The sequence below is a fragment of the Bidens hawaiensis genome, unplaced genomic scaffold (genome assembly GCF_021521415.1).
Source record: "Bidens hawaiensis isolate Kalapana, Puna unplaced genomic scaffold, B.hawaiensis_p1.1 tig00033185_1, whole genome shotgun sequence".
NCBI lineage: Eukaryota > Viridiplantae > Streptophyta > Magnoliopsida > Asterales > Asteraceae > Bidens > Bidens hawaiensis.
The window spans coordinates 43,103-55,646 of record NW_027495682.1 but is presented as its reverse complement, the minus strand read 5'-3'; the positions used below and the strand labels follow the sequence as shown (position 1 = coordinate 55,646).

Sequence of the window (12,544 nt, the reverse complement as noted above, 5' to 3'; positions counted from 1 at the left end):
TGTAGCACAGCGTATGAGAGATGATAAGGGTCCCAGTCACCCCCACCAATAATAATTACACAAAAAATTCCATTATGCATGCCATGAATCATCCTTTTTGAATTATCAAATATATATATGATATAGAAATGGATATAATTTGATTTAATTATTTTATCATTACATAGTTATCAATTATCATTCTTATGATTTAAGATGACTGATGAAATAAATAACAAATTTATTAAAAGTGAGGGCAAGATTATGATTTATGATATATGCAAGATTACTTTAAGTTAATCTATTAATCTAATTATGATTTATGATATATGCAAGATTACATTAAATTGCAATATGTTAAAAATATTACATAACAATAACAAGTAACCTTTTCTTTGGTGGCTAGTTATAATAACTCACTAATAATGATTTATAGGTCAACTGAAACTATATGTATAATAAAAAATGTATATATTTTTATTTTAATCCTTTGAAATAAAAATTGAAAAAAACAATTTTTATTATGTGGGATGAGATTTTTTATATTTTTTAATCGTGAGAATAGAATGATAGCGAGACATGTACTGATAACATAAGATAAAACTCGATAGTCTAACTCCGTTACTTGTATCCATATCCATAGGGTTCACAAGTATGAAATTATATTCATTTATAGTCTTGAATGGTAATAATAAAAATTGGTATATCAAAAATTAAACTACAGTTATAATAATTCAAAAAAATTAGTGACATAATCTCAACAGAGAGTGGACTTTAATTTAAAATGTTATCAACATCTTTTTTCAACATTCCAATTGACTTTTATTCATAAAGTTTTGGCATTTAATTTAAAGAAAAAATATTAAAAAGTAAAAAATTAAATGGGACAATAACAGAGTAAGTAGGGTGTTAGTTAAAAAAACAAGCCATGACTCACACCACTTGCTGGTTTTCATGTGCAGTCTGGAGTTAATAGCTTCAGCCCCAGGAACAGAAACAGTCAATAACACACACACAAACACAATTACACACACATCATCAATCATAAGGTATGTTTTTATTGAGTCTCACTCTCATCTTCAACACTCAAGATTCATAAAAATTGGGCCTTTTTCAATATTATTTCTTGATTTTGAAATTAGGGTTTTTTATTTTTTATCCCCCTTTGACCCTTTTAATTCTTTCTGGATCTAGGGTTTCAATTCTCTTTGTGGGCTTCTTGAATCTTGATTCAAAGGGTTTTTTGGGTGTTGACTGCCGCATTGACTTTTCTTTTTTTTCCCCAAATTTCAAGATTTCATCTTTTGTGTTTGTGTTCTTCATCTGGATTTGATTTTGGATTATTTAACACAAACTGTTTGGTTTTGGAATGTTATAAAGTTGATTCCTTTTTTGCTTTTTGAGGGGAATTAGGGTTTGACTTTTTGTGTTAATAACCCAACCAACACTTTTATCTGTTGGTCATCAGTTTCTTGGGTCAGTTTAATTAGCATATGAGCATAAACCCATAAGCTGCTTTGATGCATCTTTCACTATGGAAACCAATTTCCCACTGTGCTGCTTTAATCTTGGACAAAAAAGGAAGAAAGAAAAATGGGTCTGAAAACCCTTATGCACCAGATGATAATAATAATAATAACCTCAAGAAAAACCCATCAGTGTTAAGAAGATTGCAAGAACACAAGCTTAGAGAAGCTTTGGAAGAAGCTTCTGAAGATGGGTCACTTATCAAATCTCAAGATATTGAGTCAGAAGCTTTAGTCAACAATCAAGATGAGGCCTTGGGAAGATCTCGATCTCTCGCGAGACTCGAAACACAAAAGGAGTTCCTCAGAGCAACCGCGCTTGCAGCCGACCGAACGTTTGAAACCGAAGACTCGATCCCGGATCTCCACCAGTCGTTCTCCAAGTTCCTCACAATGTACCCAAAGTACCAGTCTTCAGAAAAGATTGATCATTTGAGGTCAGATGATTATTCCCATTTGTCTGATTCTGGTCCAAAGGTTTGTCTTGATTATTGTGGATTCGGGTTGTTTTCGTTTCTGCAAACCGTTCATTACTGGGAATCGTCTACGTTTACTTTGTCTGAAATAACTGCTAATTTGAGTAATCATGCTCTTTATGGTGGTGCTGAGAAAGGAACTGTGGAACATGATATCAAGACTCGGATTATGGATTATTTGAACATCCCCGAGAACGAATACGGGCTTGTGTTCACTGTCAGCAGAGGCTCTGCTTTCAAACTGCTAGCAGAATCATACCCTTTTCATACTAACAAGAAACTGCTGACCATGTTTGACCACGAGAGCCAGTCGGTTAATTGGATGGCTCAGAGTGCTAAAGAAAAGGGTGCTAAAGTTCAAAGTGCGTGGTTCAAATGGCCTACACTTAAACTCTGTTCAACTGATTTAAGAAAACAAATTTCAAACAAAAGGAAAAAGAAAAAGGATTCTGCAACTGGGCTTTTCGTGTTTCCGGTTCAATCGCGAGTTACGGGTGCTAAATATTCGTATCAGTGGATGGCTTTAGCTCAACAAAATAACTGGCACGTGCTGCTTGATGCAGGGGCTTTGGGCCCAAAAGACATGGATTCACTCGGGTTATCACTTTTTCGACCTGATTTCATCATCACGTCGTTTTACCGGGTTTTTGGGTTTGACCCGACTGGATTCGGGTGTCTTCTCATCAAGAAGTCGGTAATAAGAAGTCTTCAAAATCAATCAGGCCATGCTGGATCAGGTATGGTTAAGATCAGCCCGGTTTTTCCTTTATATTTAAGTGATTCAGTTGATGGGATCCCGGGCTTGGCTGGGATTGAAAACGATGAAATTGGGGGGAAAGCCGATGTTGTGTCGGAAAGTCGGCCTGGCCCGCAATTACCCGCGTTTTCCGGCGCGTATACTTCGGCTCAAGTGAGAGAAGTGTTTGATACTGAAATGGAGCATGAAGAAAGTGAGACGTTTTCGGTTGGTGAGGTGATGAAAAGCCCGGTTTTTAGTGAAGACGAGTCGTCTGATAACTCGTTATGGATTGATCTTGGGCAGAGCCCGATAGGGTCTGATTATAGCGGTCAGGTGAACAATAAGCCTGATAGGGCTTCAACGTCTCCGCTGCCACCGTTTTGGTTCACGGGTCGCAACAAAAACAAACAAATATCGTCTCCTAAACCGACTTCAAAGATTGCTAATAGTCCGGTATACGACCACGAGGCCCGAATGTTGTCGTTTGATGCAGCTGTTATGTCGGTTTCTCAAGAATTGGACCGGATTAAAGAAGACCCGCAAGAAGATCATTTTATGGAAGCAACTAACAATACTCCAAATCATCACAACTTTCATGAGATCGAAGAAGAAACCGAAACCGATACGGGTCAATGGGAAAATGGGTCGGGCTCGAAAATCACTTCTCAGGTTAAAGAAAGTGCGATAAGACGGGAAACCGAAGGGGAGTTTCGGTTATTGGGACGGAGAGAAGGGAATCGATTTCCGGGTAGTCGACGACTATTTGGGGTCGATGATATCGAGCAAGATCCGGGAAGTAAAGGAAGACGGGTGTCGTTTACTTTACATGAACATAATAAAAGTGAAGATCTTTTAGCTGCAAATGTTGAAGATGATGATTATATTAGTGATGGAGATTACGATGAAGTTCAAGAATCGAGCAGAAGGGAACCCAAGATCACATGTAAGCATCTTGATCATGTAAACATGTTGGGTCTGAATAAGACGACTCTTCGGTTACGGTTTTTGGTCAACTGGCTCGTGACATCACTGCTTCAGTTGCGTATACCCGGGTCTGGCGGGCAAGAAAGTGTGCCTCTGGTTCACATATACGGGCCGAAGATTAAATACGAGCGGGGTGCATCAGTTGCGTTTAATGTTAGAGACCAAAAAAAAGGTTTAATCAACCCAGAGACCGTTCAGAAATTGGCAGAAGCAAGTGGGATTTCTCTTGGTGTCGGGATACTTAGTCATATACGGATCTTGGATAGCGCGAAACCGCACCGCGGGGCCCCAAAACGTGAAGATACGACACTTTGCACGCCGATGGAGAACGGAGGGCATAATGGGAAAAGTGGGTTTATTAGGGTTGAAGTGGTGACTGCTTCTTTGGGATTTTTGACCAACTTTAGTGATGTTTATACACTATGGGCTTTTGTTGCCAAGTTCTTGAATCCATATTTTGATATTGAAGGCGGGCTTTCGACTGTTGCGGAAGATGAAGAATAATAATAATAATGTATAAGTTGGTTTGTGTTTTATGGTTTAAAATGTGAGATCATTCAGGTGCAGCAAGAAATGGTTAAAAAAGATACTGTCTTTTTCTTCTGGGCCTGAATCTTGATGTCATTCTTGAGCACATGTTGATGTATTTGTTCATTCTTATGTTTTTATTTTATTTGCTTCATGGTTTTGATTCCTTAATTCTAGAGGTTTCATGTCTAGAATAGCTTTTATATCTCAGTAATTCTGCTTCATATGCATCGTTCATGTTTCTTGAAACTTCATTTTTGGAATTTTGATTTGCTTTACAAAGCTGCATACTATTTTCCAAGAAAAGATTCCGGTTTTGATTATAAATTTGAATCTTGATAACAACATATCGACTCGAATGCTGTACATTATTTATGAATTTGAATTACAGGTTTTGACTATTGTGGTGTTTAAGATGTCATTTCAAAATCATTTGATGTAGAACTTGTACCATTAGCTTTAATAAGGGATGGTAGGCCCTGGCCAGCAAACCTTGTTTGCCATTTACACATGCCTTTGATCATTGTAGTATCACTTACCATATGCTATTGACTTAACATGATATGATTGATATATAATCATATTGGAACAAATAATGATCAAATTACAACATCATCATCACTTTTATAATAAGTGGCTGTTTAAAGGTATGTTTCTTTAATGATTAGTCAATTAAATAATTGATAATTATGTACTTATCTCAATACAACACGCACTATGGGTTAAAAGGAATGGTACAAAGTGAAAACAAAAAAACTAATGGAGACATGTTTGACAGACGACCTTTCATTTTTATGGTTATAGTACGCTGGCTTAAAAAAGCAGCTTTTACATGGTGACAAAGTTGAGTTGACCAACTCATCATAAAGCTTTCACAACTTTTTGTAAAGCAAAACCATAACACTAGAATGTACAAACAAAATTGACCTCCAATATTAACAGTATCTAGGAATCATCTATCATCTTCAAGAGAAAAGCAGCCTCCAATGCAGACTCTTTACACTGTAAATATCTGTTTTCTTCAACTATATCCGTCGTTAAATTGAAAACTAGAGGATGATCTGGATTATAAATAGTGCGGTCACGTACACGTGCGACCCATTTTGCAGCCTCCCATACTCCAAATCTGAAAACAAAAGAAAATAATTTATAATATATATATTATTATAAAAAAAACAACAAATTTTCTTATGTTGAAATTTAACCTTGTATTGAAAGATGAGGTGACCAAAACAGCTGGATAAAGAACACCCTTTGGAATATTCTCATAAGGAGAATATTCTCTAATGGCTTCAAAATCTTCTTTGTCTCCAGGGTACCCAAACTCTTCATAGTCAACAGGAGTAAGTGGTAAAATGGGGCTGAAAAGAGTGTTGACCGGGTCCAAAAACGGAACCTAATAAAACACAAAACAAAGTCACTGTTTGTTGTAAACATGCATCTAATGAAACATTAAAGTGTGCATTCAATGATGTACCTTTAGAATAACAGCACGAAATAAATCTGGACGGATATTAATAGTCGAAGCAACTAAAAGGCCTCCTGCGCTATATCCCCAACCCGCAAGTTTGTTTTCGTGCACGATCTGGTTTTCAACAAGAAACTTTGCACACGAAATATAATCGTTGACAGAGTTACGTTTTTTAGTGCGTTGACCGTCTTCATGCCATTTCTTTCCTCTACCACCTCCACCCCTAAGAAGCAAAGCATAAAAAATGTGATCTATATTTTATATTAATATGAGAAAACTATGTAACACGAACCGAACATCAGCATATGCAATAACCCAACCGCGGTCGAGAAGGCTTTTTAACTCGCTACGCCATCTTTTGTCTAGTAATTCACCATAAGCACCGTGCCCGTGAAGTAACCCGGGATTTTGACCGTTTTTTCTTCGGTTATGGGAATAAACGACAGTTAAAGGAACGGTAACTCCATCGGTAGAAATAACTTCGTGTTGTTCACAAGCATAAAACTCAGAGAGATCATTCCAAGGGTTACTATTTTCAGCATTGACTTCGCTATTGTTGACTTGTATATTCACACCAGAAGAAACTGTACCATACAAAACACGGGTCCTTTCGTGAAGCAAGTTATGTTGTTGAATAATTTCCCACTTACCGCTTGATAGATCATAATCAACCACTGCATCAGGCATCTGCAAAAAGACTAGGAAAGCATCATAGTTGTGTTTTAACTTTTAATTCATGCTTTCAGCTAGGAGTAACAAACTAACAATGACATACCACAGGTGATGAAATTGTAAACCGCATGATTGATGAATAAAAGTCATAATTTGTTCCAGGTGAGATCTGGGAAACAGATTCTGGGAGAGGTAGAAATTTGGGATATAAGTCTTTGAGATGAACTGCATCCTGTTACACACAGAGTAAATAAGAAAACATATTATGAAAATCAATTATCATCAAACATTCAAATCTATAAAAGAACGTTTTTGGAGCATAGATACCTTACTGCTTGTCATAGGCAGTGCAACTGAACAAAGTCTAAATCTTCCACCCTCTCGAATGATAAGTACCAAATGCGAGTTACTAAAGTCGACATCCTCGATGACGAAGTCTTTGTCATCAATAAATACAGTCTACAACCAAAACGTAAAAAGAAAGAAAATACAATTACATACCAAGCCACCTCAAGTTCAAATACATGAACAATGTGAAAGATATTCACAAAAAAACGGCACATTTGTGTTGCTTAAGAGGTAGCAAGGTTGACTTGCTATTTATTACAAACTAGTAAGTTTTTTCTGTGCCACAAGGCAAAACAAGGTGGTGGGAATTTTGTACATGTATATCAACAATCTGAGCTATTAAAGCACGCGTGAAAGTCATTTAGGGTATCAAAAAATACTTTATTTTGAATACTTCTTTTTATTTAATTATGTCAGAATATTGAGAAAATGAATCAAACAAACATGGTGATGTATATCACCTATCAAAGCATGTGTGTCGAGTTTATGATACCAAAAATACTTGTTGAGTACTACTTCGTTTTTAATAAAATTAATATCGGAATGTTGAGAAAAACATAGATGTGATTTAAAATTTTATAAAAAAATAACATAGAAAATTTATTAGAGAAAATAAAATAAAATGGGATAAAGATGTATCTTATTCATAGTATAATGGGTGATTAAAACTTTGGGAAAAAAACCTCAAACCTACCATTCATGTAAACGGTTTTCCATATATATAATGGATCAACTTAGATTATGTTTCTATCTTGGGTCAAATGAAAAAGTAGCTTTAAAATAAATGAATCAACAGGTCGAAAGCCACAAACTCTTAGTTTTAGTACATTAAATATCCTAAATCATTTCAATCAAAAAGTCAATCTTTTGTAATCATACCTTTAAACACTAATTATTTAAAAAAATAAAAAAAGTAAATTTCAGGACAAACGGTGTTTTGGGTCAAGACGAACCGACACATTTCTACCCATAATAAACATTACCCATTTTGACCCTTACCAAACCAGTCTAGTTTGCCACCTTTAGTATAACTCATCCATCTGACACTAACCTCCCACTTTCTAGGACCATAATTGTGCAGAGGGCTACGAAGAAGATAATGAAAATCAACCGACTGCCCGCATCTGTCAGCATTGGTGAAAAGATAAAGATAGCCTTGATGATGTTCAATAATGCAATGCGCACACGCCTCACACTCCCACACGAGTGTCAAACCAGATAAAGGGTCTGCTGCATTAATCAGATAGACCTAAAAAACAGTTGCACTTCAGCTGCTTGTTGAAAGAATGACAAGTGCACAAACAAAAGTCAACCAAGACTTGAAAAGAGAGTTCAGAGTACCTTTGAATATGTGGTTGAAGATATATTTACAGTCACAAAGTTAAAATCTTTAGTATGTCTAATGTTAATATGCACGTTTTCTCCTGGTTCTTCTAGGAGTATCACATCTTCGTCCTTTGATCCGAGCATGCTACAATATAATCTAAATCATAAAATAAAGAAAAAGGGTCATGCTTATATACATTATACATAATAAATTAACAATCATTTTAACATAAATATTATAAGCCAACCTGTAAGGCTTCTTGTTTTGATCAGTGACAACATATAGCAACGCTTGGCCCCCTTTCGCCCACGCCACATTACAAACCCAATCGGCTTGTGGCTTACTACAAAGCAAGCCCAAATTCAAGTCCCGAACGCATAATTTGAAGAAATCATTGTCCTTGTCATACATGGTGTATGCTATATATCTATGATCAGGTGAAACTTCTGATAGCTCCTCATATGCATAACCTATTAAGTAACGTTTTACAACGTTAAACCGAGTCTAATTAATAACTAATAAACCATAAAGACGATATGAAAGGGCTGGAACAATATGAAACTGCAGTTACCTCCAAATCTTTCTGCTTCTTGATTATAATCAATAAGCTTCTGTTCAATTCTCTTACCAGAAGTGAAATCAAATCCAGCAGTTGGACTTTTGTGTGAAATGAACTCATCATTAAGACCAGCTAATCTTCTACAGAGTACAGGGTATTGTTTCGCTTCCTCAACTCTCCTATAATACAACCTGAATTCCACCTCCAAATTGCAAAAGAAAAACTAATATGACTCCATTTCAAAAACAAAATCTAACCAACACATATAAGAAAAGAGTCCAATTTTGTCTGAACACAAATATACAAAATGAAAGAACATTGTGATACTGCGCATAGGGGTGTTCCCAGTCCGGTCTGGTTTTGACAGTTTGCCGGTTAGGGCCGGGCTGTTTGGCACGGAATCGTACCATTTGAATTTTGATCTTCAAAAGTTCAGTAAAATGCAAGATTTTTTTTATACTATACCTTTTGAGTAGTGTAAAAAGGTTCACAAGAATCAAGTAAAAATAAAAAATTAATAGCGTAGTCGGTTAAATTAACAATATATACATATTATAAATGGTTGATTACCATACATGAAAAAAATATTTTTTTTATAAAAGCAACTTTTTTTATAGAATTCCAGCCAGTTCGGTTTCGACGGTTCGTTCCAAACCATACACCAAGCCATGAAACCCGGTTTTCCAAACTGTAAACCAAACCAACTCACTCCTAAACCGGCAGAATTAGTTCGGTTTGGACGGTTTTTGAACACCCCTAAGTCTGTGAAGAAAACAGTCAAGCAACAAATATACACTAAGCTAAGCTAATATCTGGTGTACACTAGCCACTAGTTTGTCCTACTCCTACCCGACACAACCTGAAAATCATGTTAGACATTTAAACCCGAAGACAACACAAGTGGTTGCCATAAATACGACCCGTTCAGCCCGAATTATTTTACTTTTCACAAATGAATACTTTAAAGTTACAGTTTTTATTACAAAATCTTATGTCAAATTCTCTTCTAACTTTTAAAAAAATATTGACATAAAATAAAATAGCAAACGAGTTCAATCTTGGTTTGCGCCGAAAATGACCCGAATCCGTTTACGCTAAACAATCAATCAATCAATCAATCATACCCAGTAAAATCCCACCGACAGCAGAGCTATAGGTAGGGTCTGGGGAGGGTGGGATGTAGGCACACCGTACCTCTATCCAAAGGAATAAAGAGGTGGCTTCCAGAGAGACCCTCGGCTCTAAGAACATGTGTATGAAGCAAAAAAAGGAAATCAAAGTTTAACAGTTATATAAAAAACTACTACTAATTATAATAATATTAATAAAAAGGTCACAGTTTAACCGCAATATAAAAGCTAATAATAATAATAATAAAATATGTAAGGGAAATACCATTATCGTATGTGACCTAAATAAGTTAAGTCTAAGCTCTAAGGTATTCAATTCTCTCTAAAAATCCTTAACTTTAATTCTACTTCTCCACGAATTCCTATCCTCAACCATGTCCTCGGAGAGGTTTAGGTCTATCAAATCATGCCTAATCCTCTCATCCGTTTACGCTAAACCCGAACCCAAAAAAAAAAAAAAAGATGTAAAGTGGAGTTACTTACCAGGGACCCCAGCGGAATGGTGGAGTGGAGAGGTGAGACGACATACGAGACGCCATCTCCGATTGAAGCTTGGACTGAAGCCGAACGGTGTCGTTTAAAACAGCTTCGGCATACTTCTCCTCTTGCTCAACGTGGACATCCATGTGACGCATCGCCACCTTATCGTTCAGACTCGACATCCAGCTGTAGGGATCGTCCCACGTGTGGTCATGGAGGGTGAAAGTGGCTGACTTTTGCGGTGGTTTTGGTGGTGGTGGGTTATGGGGTTTGTGGTGGATGGCGGCGAAGGAGATAGTAAGAGGGTGTAATCGCCGGTGGTGGTGCCGGAGATGGTGCATCATGACGACGGAGGAGGGCTTCTAGGGTTTAACTGGTTTTTAAAATGTTACACACCTCTTATGGCATATAATATACCAAAAAAATATATATATATTTAAAATAACGTTTATTAAGTTAATAAAACATCCGTTGCAGTGGCGTCTCGGCACAAATTTGACCTAACGGAATTATTTGTTACAGTTTGGAAATAAACCCAAAATATAGTTTCGTCTAAATAACATATTTAAGCAAAAACCCGGGCGTTACGGTGACGAGTCGACGCAAATTCTATTAGTATCTATTAGGTTCATTACGGATACGAGAACCAAACATAAAAAATATTTGTGTTAGATTATCATATATATTTAAAAGAAACAAAACTTACATGAAAAAAAAAACTAATAATAATAATAAAACCTATTATAACACATGATAACTAGCAAAACAAAAAATTAAGTTATTAACTTTGACTTGATAAAAGTAATTATTTAAAAGGTCAAAATAATAACATTAAAACTTTTTATGATACAAAGCTTTGCTTTTTATCTATGTATATAATATCAGTCCCTCTAGTATTATTACTTTGCATTTGCATTTGTTTTTTATTTATTTGTTCTTTGTGTAATGTTTATTTTACAAAGCAAAACAACTAATCATAAATATCTTTGTCTTTTCAAATAACTTTAGAGTCATTTTCATCATTCAATATGTTTTTTTGTCAAACTTTAGTCTAAATTGCTCGTTTAAGTTTACTTTCTCTAGAGGCAACGTTGATCTTGTTTGTAATGTAAATGCTCATTTTAACAAAATCATTGTTGCCAAGGTTATTCCCAACACTTGGATTTTGACTCAATGGCCACTTGTAATTTTGGACTCCAATGTGAAATTGTAGCGTTGCACTAACGAAGCATTTTGGTTTTAGTACTGGATGATTGGATCTTACCTTATTGATGACTGTAGAACTCTAGTTATTCTTATAATGCTTTTGATATCTTCATTTTTTTTCATGTTCATTTATTTTGAATTCTATTCATTGCAAAAATTTGGTGCAAAAGTGTTCGTTGGATTCTCAAGCCACCTGCAACGGCCTTAGTCCTCCCAGTTTCTTCTACAGTTTTTGGTATAAGAAGCAAAATGAAGACCTTTTGTTTTCATACCCAAGGCATGTTTACTAACGTAATTTTGTTTACATGAGTGTTAATTAATTCGGTTTGATGGACCTGAACCTGCTCATTTCCATGACCCGTACTAGCTAGAATCAAAACAGCCAGTTTTTAGGCAGACACTAAGTCCCTAACCCATTTAACAATGTTTATTAGAAATAAATTTTAGAAGAAAAAGAACAATGAGATAAAATAATTAGTAGTGAAAATTGTAAATGGAATTTAAAGTTCAGTATTTGAAATATAATTTGAAGTGTTTTATAAAACCAAAGCCTGAAAATATTTGTTTTTTTTGGTCCAGGTTATTGGAATAATTTTGGGCAAAAAGAACTCGACATTTATAATTTTCATTCCTAAAAACTTAAAAAGAAGACAGGATAAAACAAATACGCTTGGGCCTACTGTGATTCTGCTTGGGCTTCAGCCCAAATTCAGATAAAAAAATATGATTTATATGTACAAAATTGCAAGAAGTTATATTCAAGACCTTTCAATTTTCAAATGGAAAACAATTATTCATGAAACTCACTAGGGGGTGTGCATAAAACCGAAAAACCGAACCGAAATCAATAAAACCAAAAAAATCGAACCGAAAAAACCAAACCGAAATAGAAACTGGTGGTTCGGTTTTGAACTTTAGCAAAAACCAAAATATTGGTTTGGTTCGGTTTTGTATTTTGTTAAGAACCGAAAAAACCGAACCGAACCAAGATAACCATAACATCTTAACCATAATCATTAAAACAAAATCTACCGATGAATATTTGTTTAATTTTAACATATTGTTAATACAAATATATTTGGTTTGCATGGTATGATTAAAAACCAATAATAGGTACTT

General features: G+C 35.5%; 2 protein-coding genes across 2 annotated transcripts; one reads left to right on the top strand and one right to left on the bottom strand.

Moving 5' to 3' along the window:
* The first annotated feature begins 736 nt into the window (after window positions 1-736).
* Window positions 737-4,437, top strand: LOC143584579 (uncharacterized). The gene has a single exon (XM_077066601.1). The coding sequence runs from the start codon at window positions 1,500-1,502 to the stop codon at window positions 4,206-4,208; it is 2,709 nt and encodes a 902-aa protein (XP_076922716.1). The 5' UTR covers window positions 737-1,499; the 3' UTR covers window positions 4,209-4,437.
* A 563-nt stretch (window positions 4,438-5,000) lies between these two features.
* LOC143584584 (uncharacterized) lies at window positions 5,001-10,563 on the bottom strand. The gene is made up of 11 exons (XM_077066605.1): window positions 10,223-10,563; window positions 8,622-8,800; window positions 8,298-8,520; window positions 8,065-8,206; window positions 7,775-7,972; window positions 6,703-6,834; window positions 6,479-6,607; window positions 5,996-6,390; window positions 5,710-5,926; window positions 5,438-5,628; window positions 5,001-5,358 (listed from the first exon to the last, which is right to left on the bottom strand). Exons 1-11 carry the CDS (start codon window positions 10,561-10,563, stop codon window positions 5,178-5,180), a joined length of 2,328 nt encoding a protein of 775 aa, XP_076922720.1. The 3' UTR covers window positions 5,001-5,177.
* Window positions 10,564-12,544: the final 1,981 nt, after the last annotated feature.

Excerpts from the sequence above, each read along its gene's own strand:
- LOC143584579 (XM_077066601.1), top strand. The coding sequence starts at position 1,500 with ATGCATCTTTCACTATGGAAACCAATTTCCCACTGTGCTGCTTTAATC.
- LOC143584584 (XM_077066605.1), bottom strand. The coding sequence starts at position 10,563 with ATGATGCACCATCTCCGGCACCACCACCGGCGATTACACCCTCTTACT. Across the intron at positions 7,973-8,064 it reads CTTCAACCACATATTCAAAG|GTCTATCTGATTAATGCAGC; the intron begins GTACTCTGAACT and ends ACTGTTTTTTAG. Across the intron at positions 5,927-5,995 it reads ATTGCATATGCTGATGTTCG|GGGTGGAGGTGGTAGAGGAA; the intron begins GTTCGTGTTACA and ends TTTGCTTCTTAG.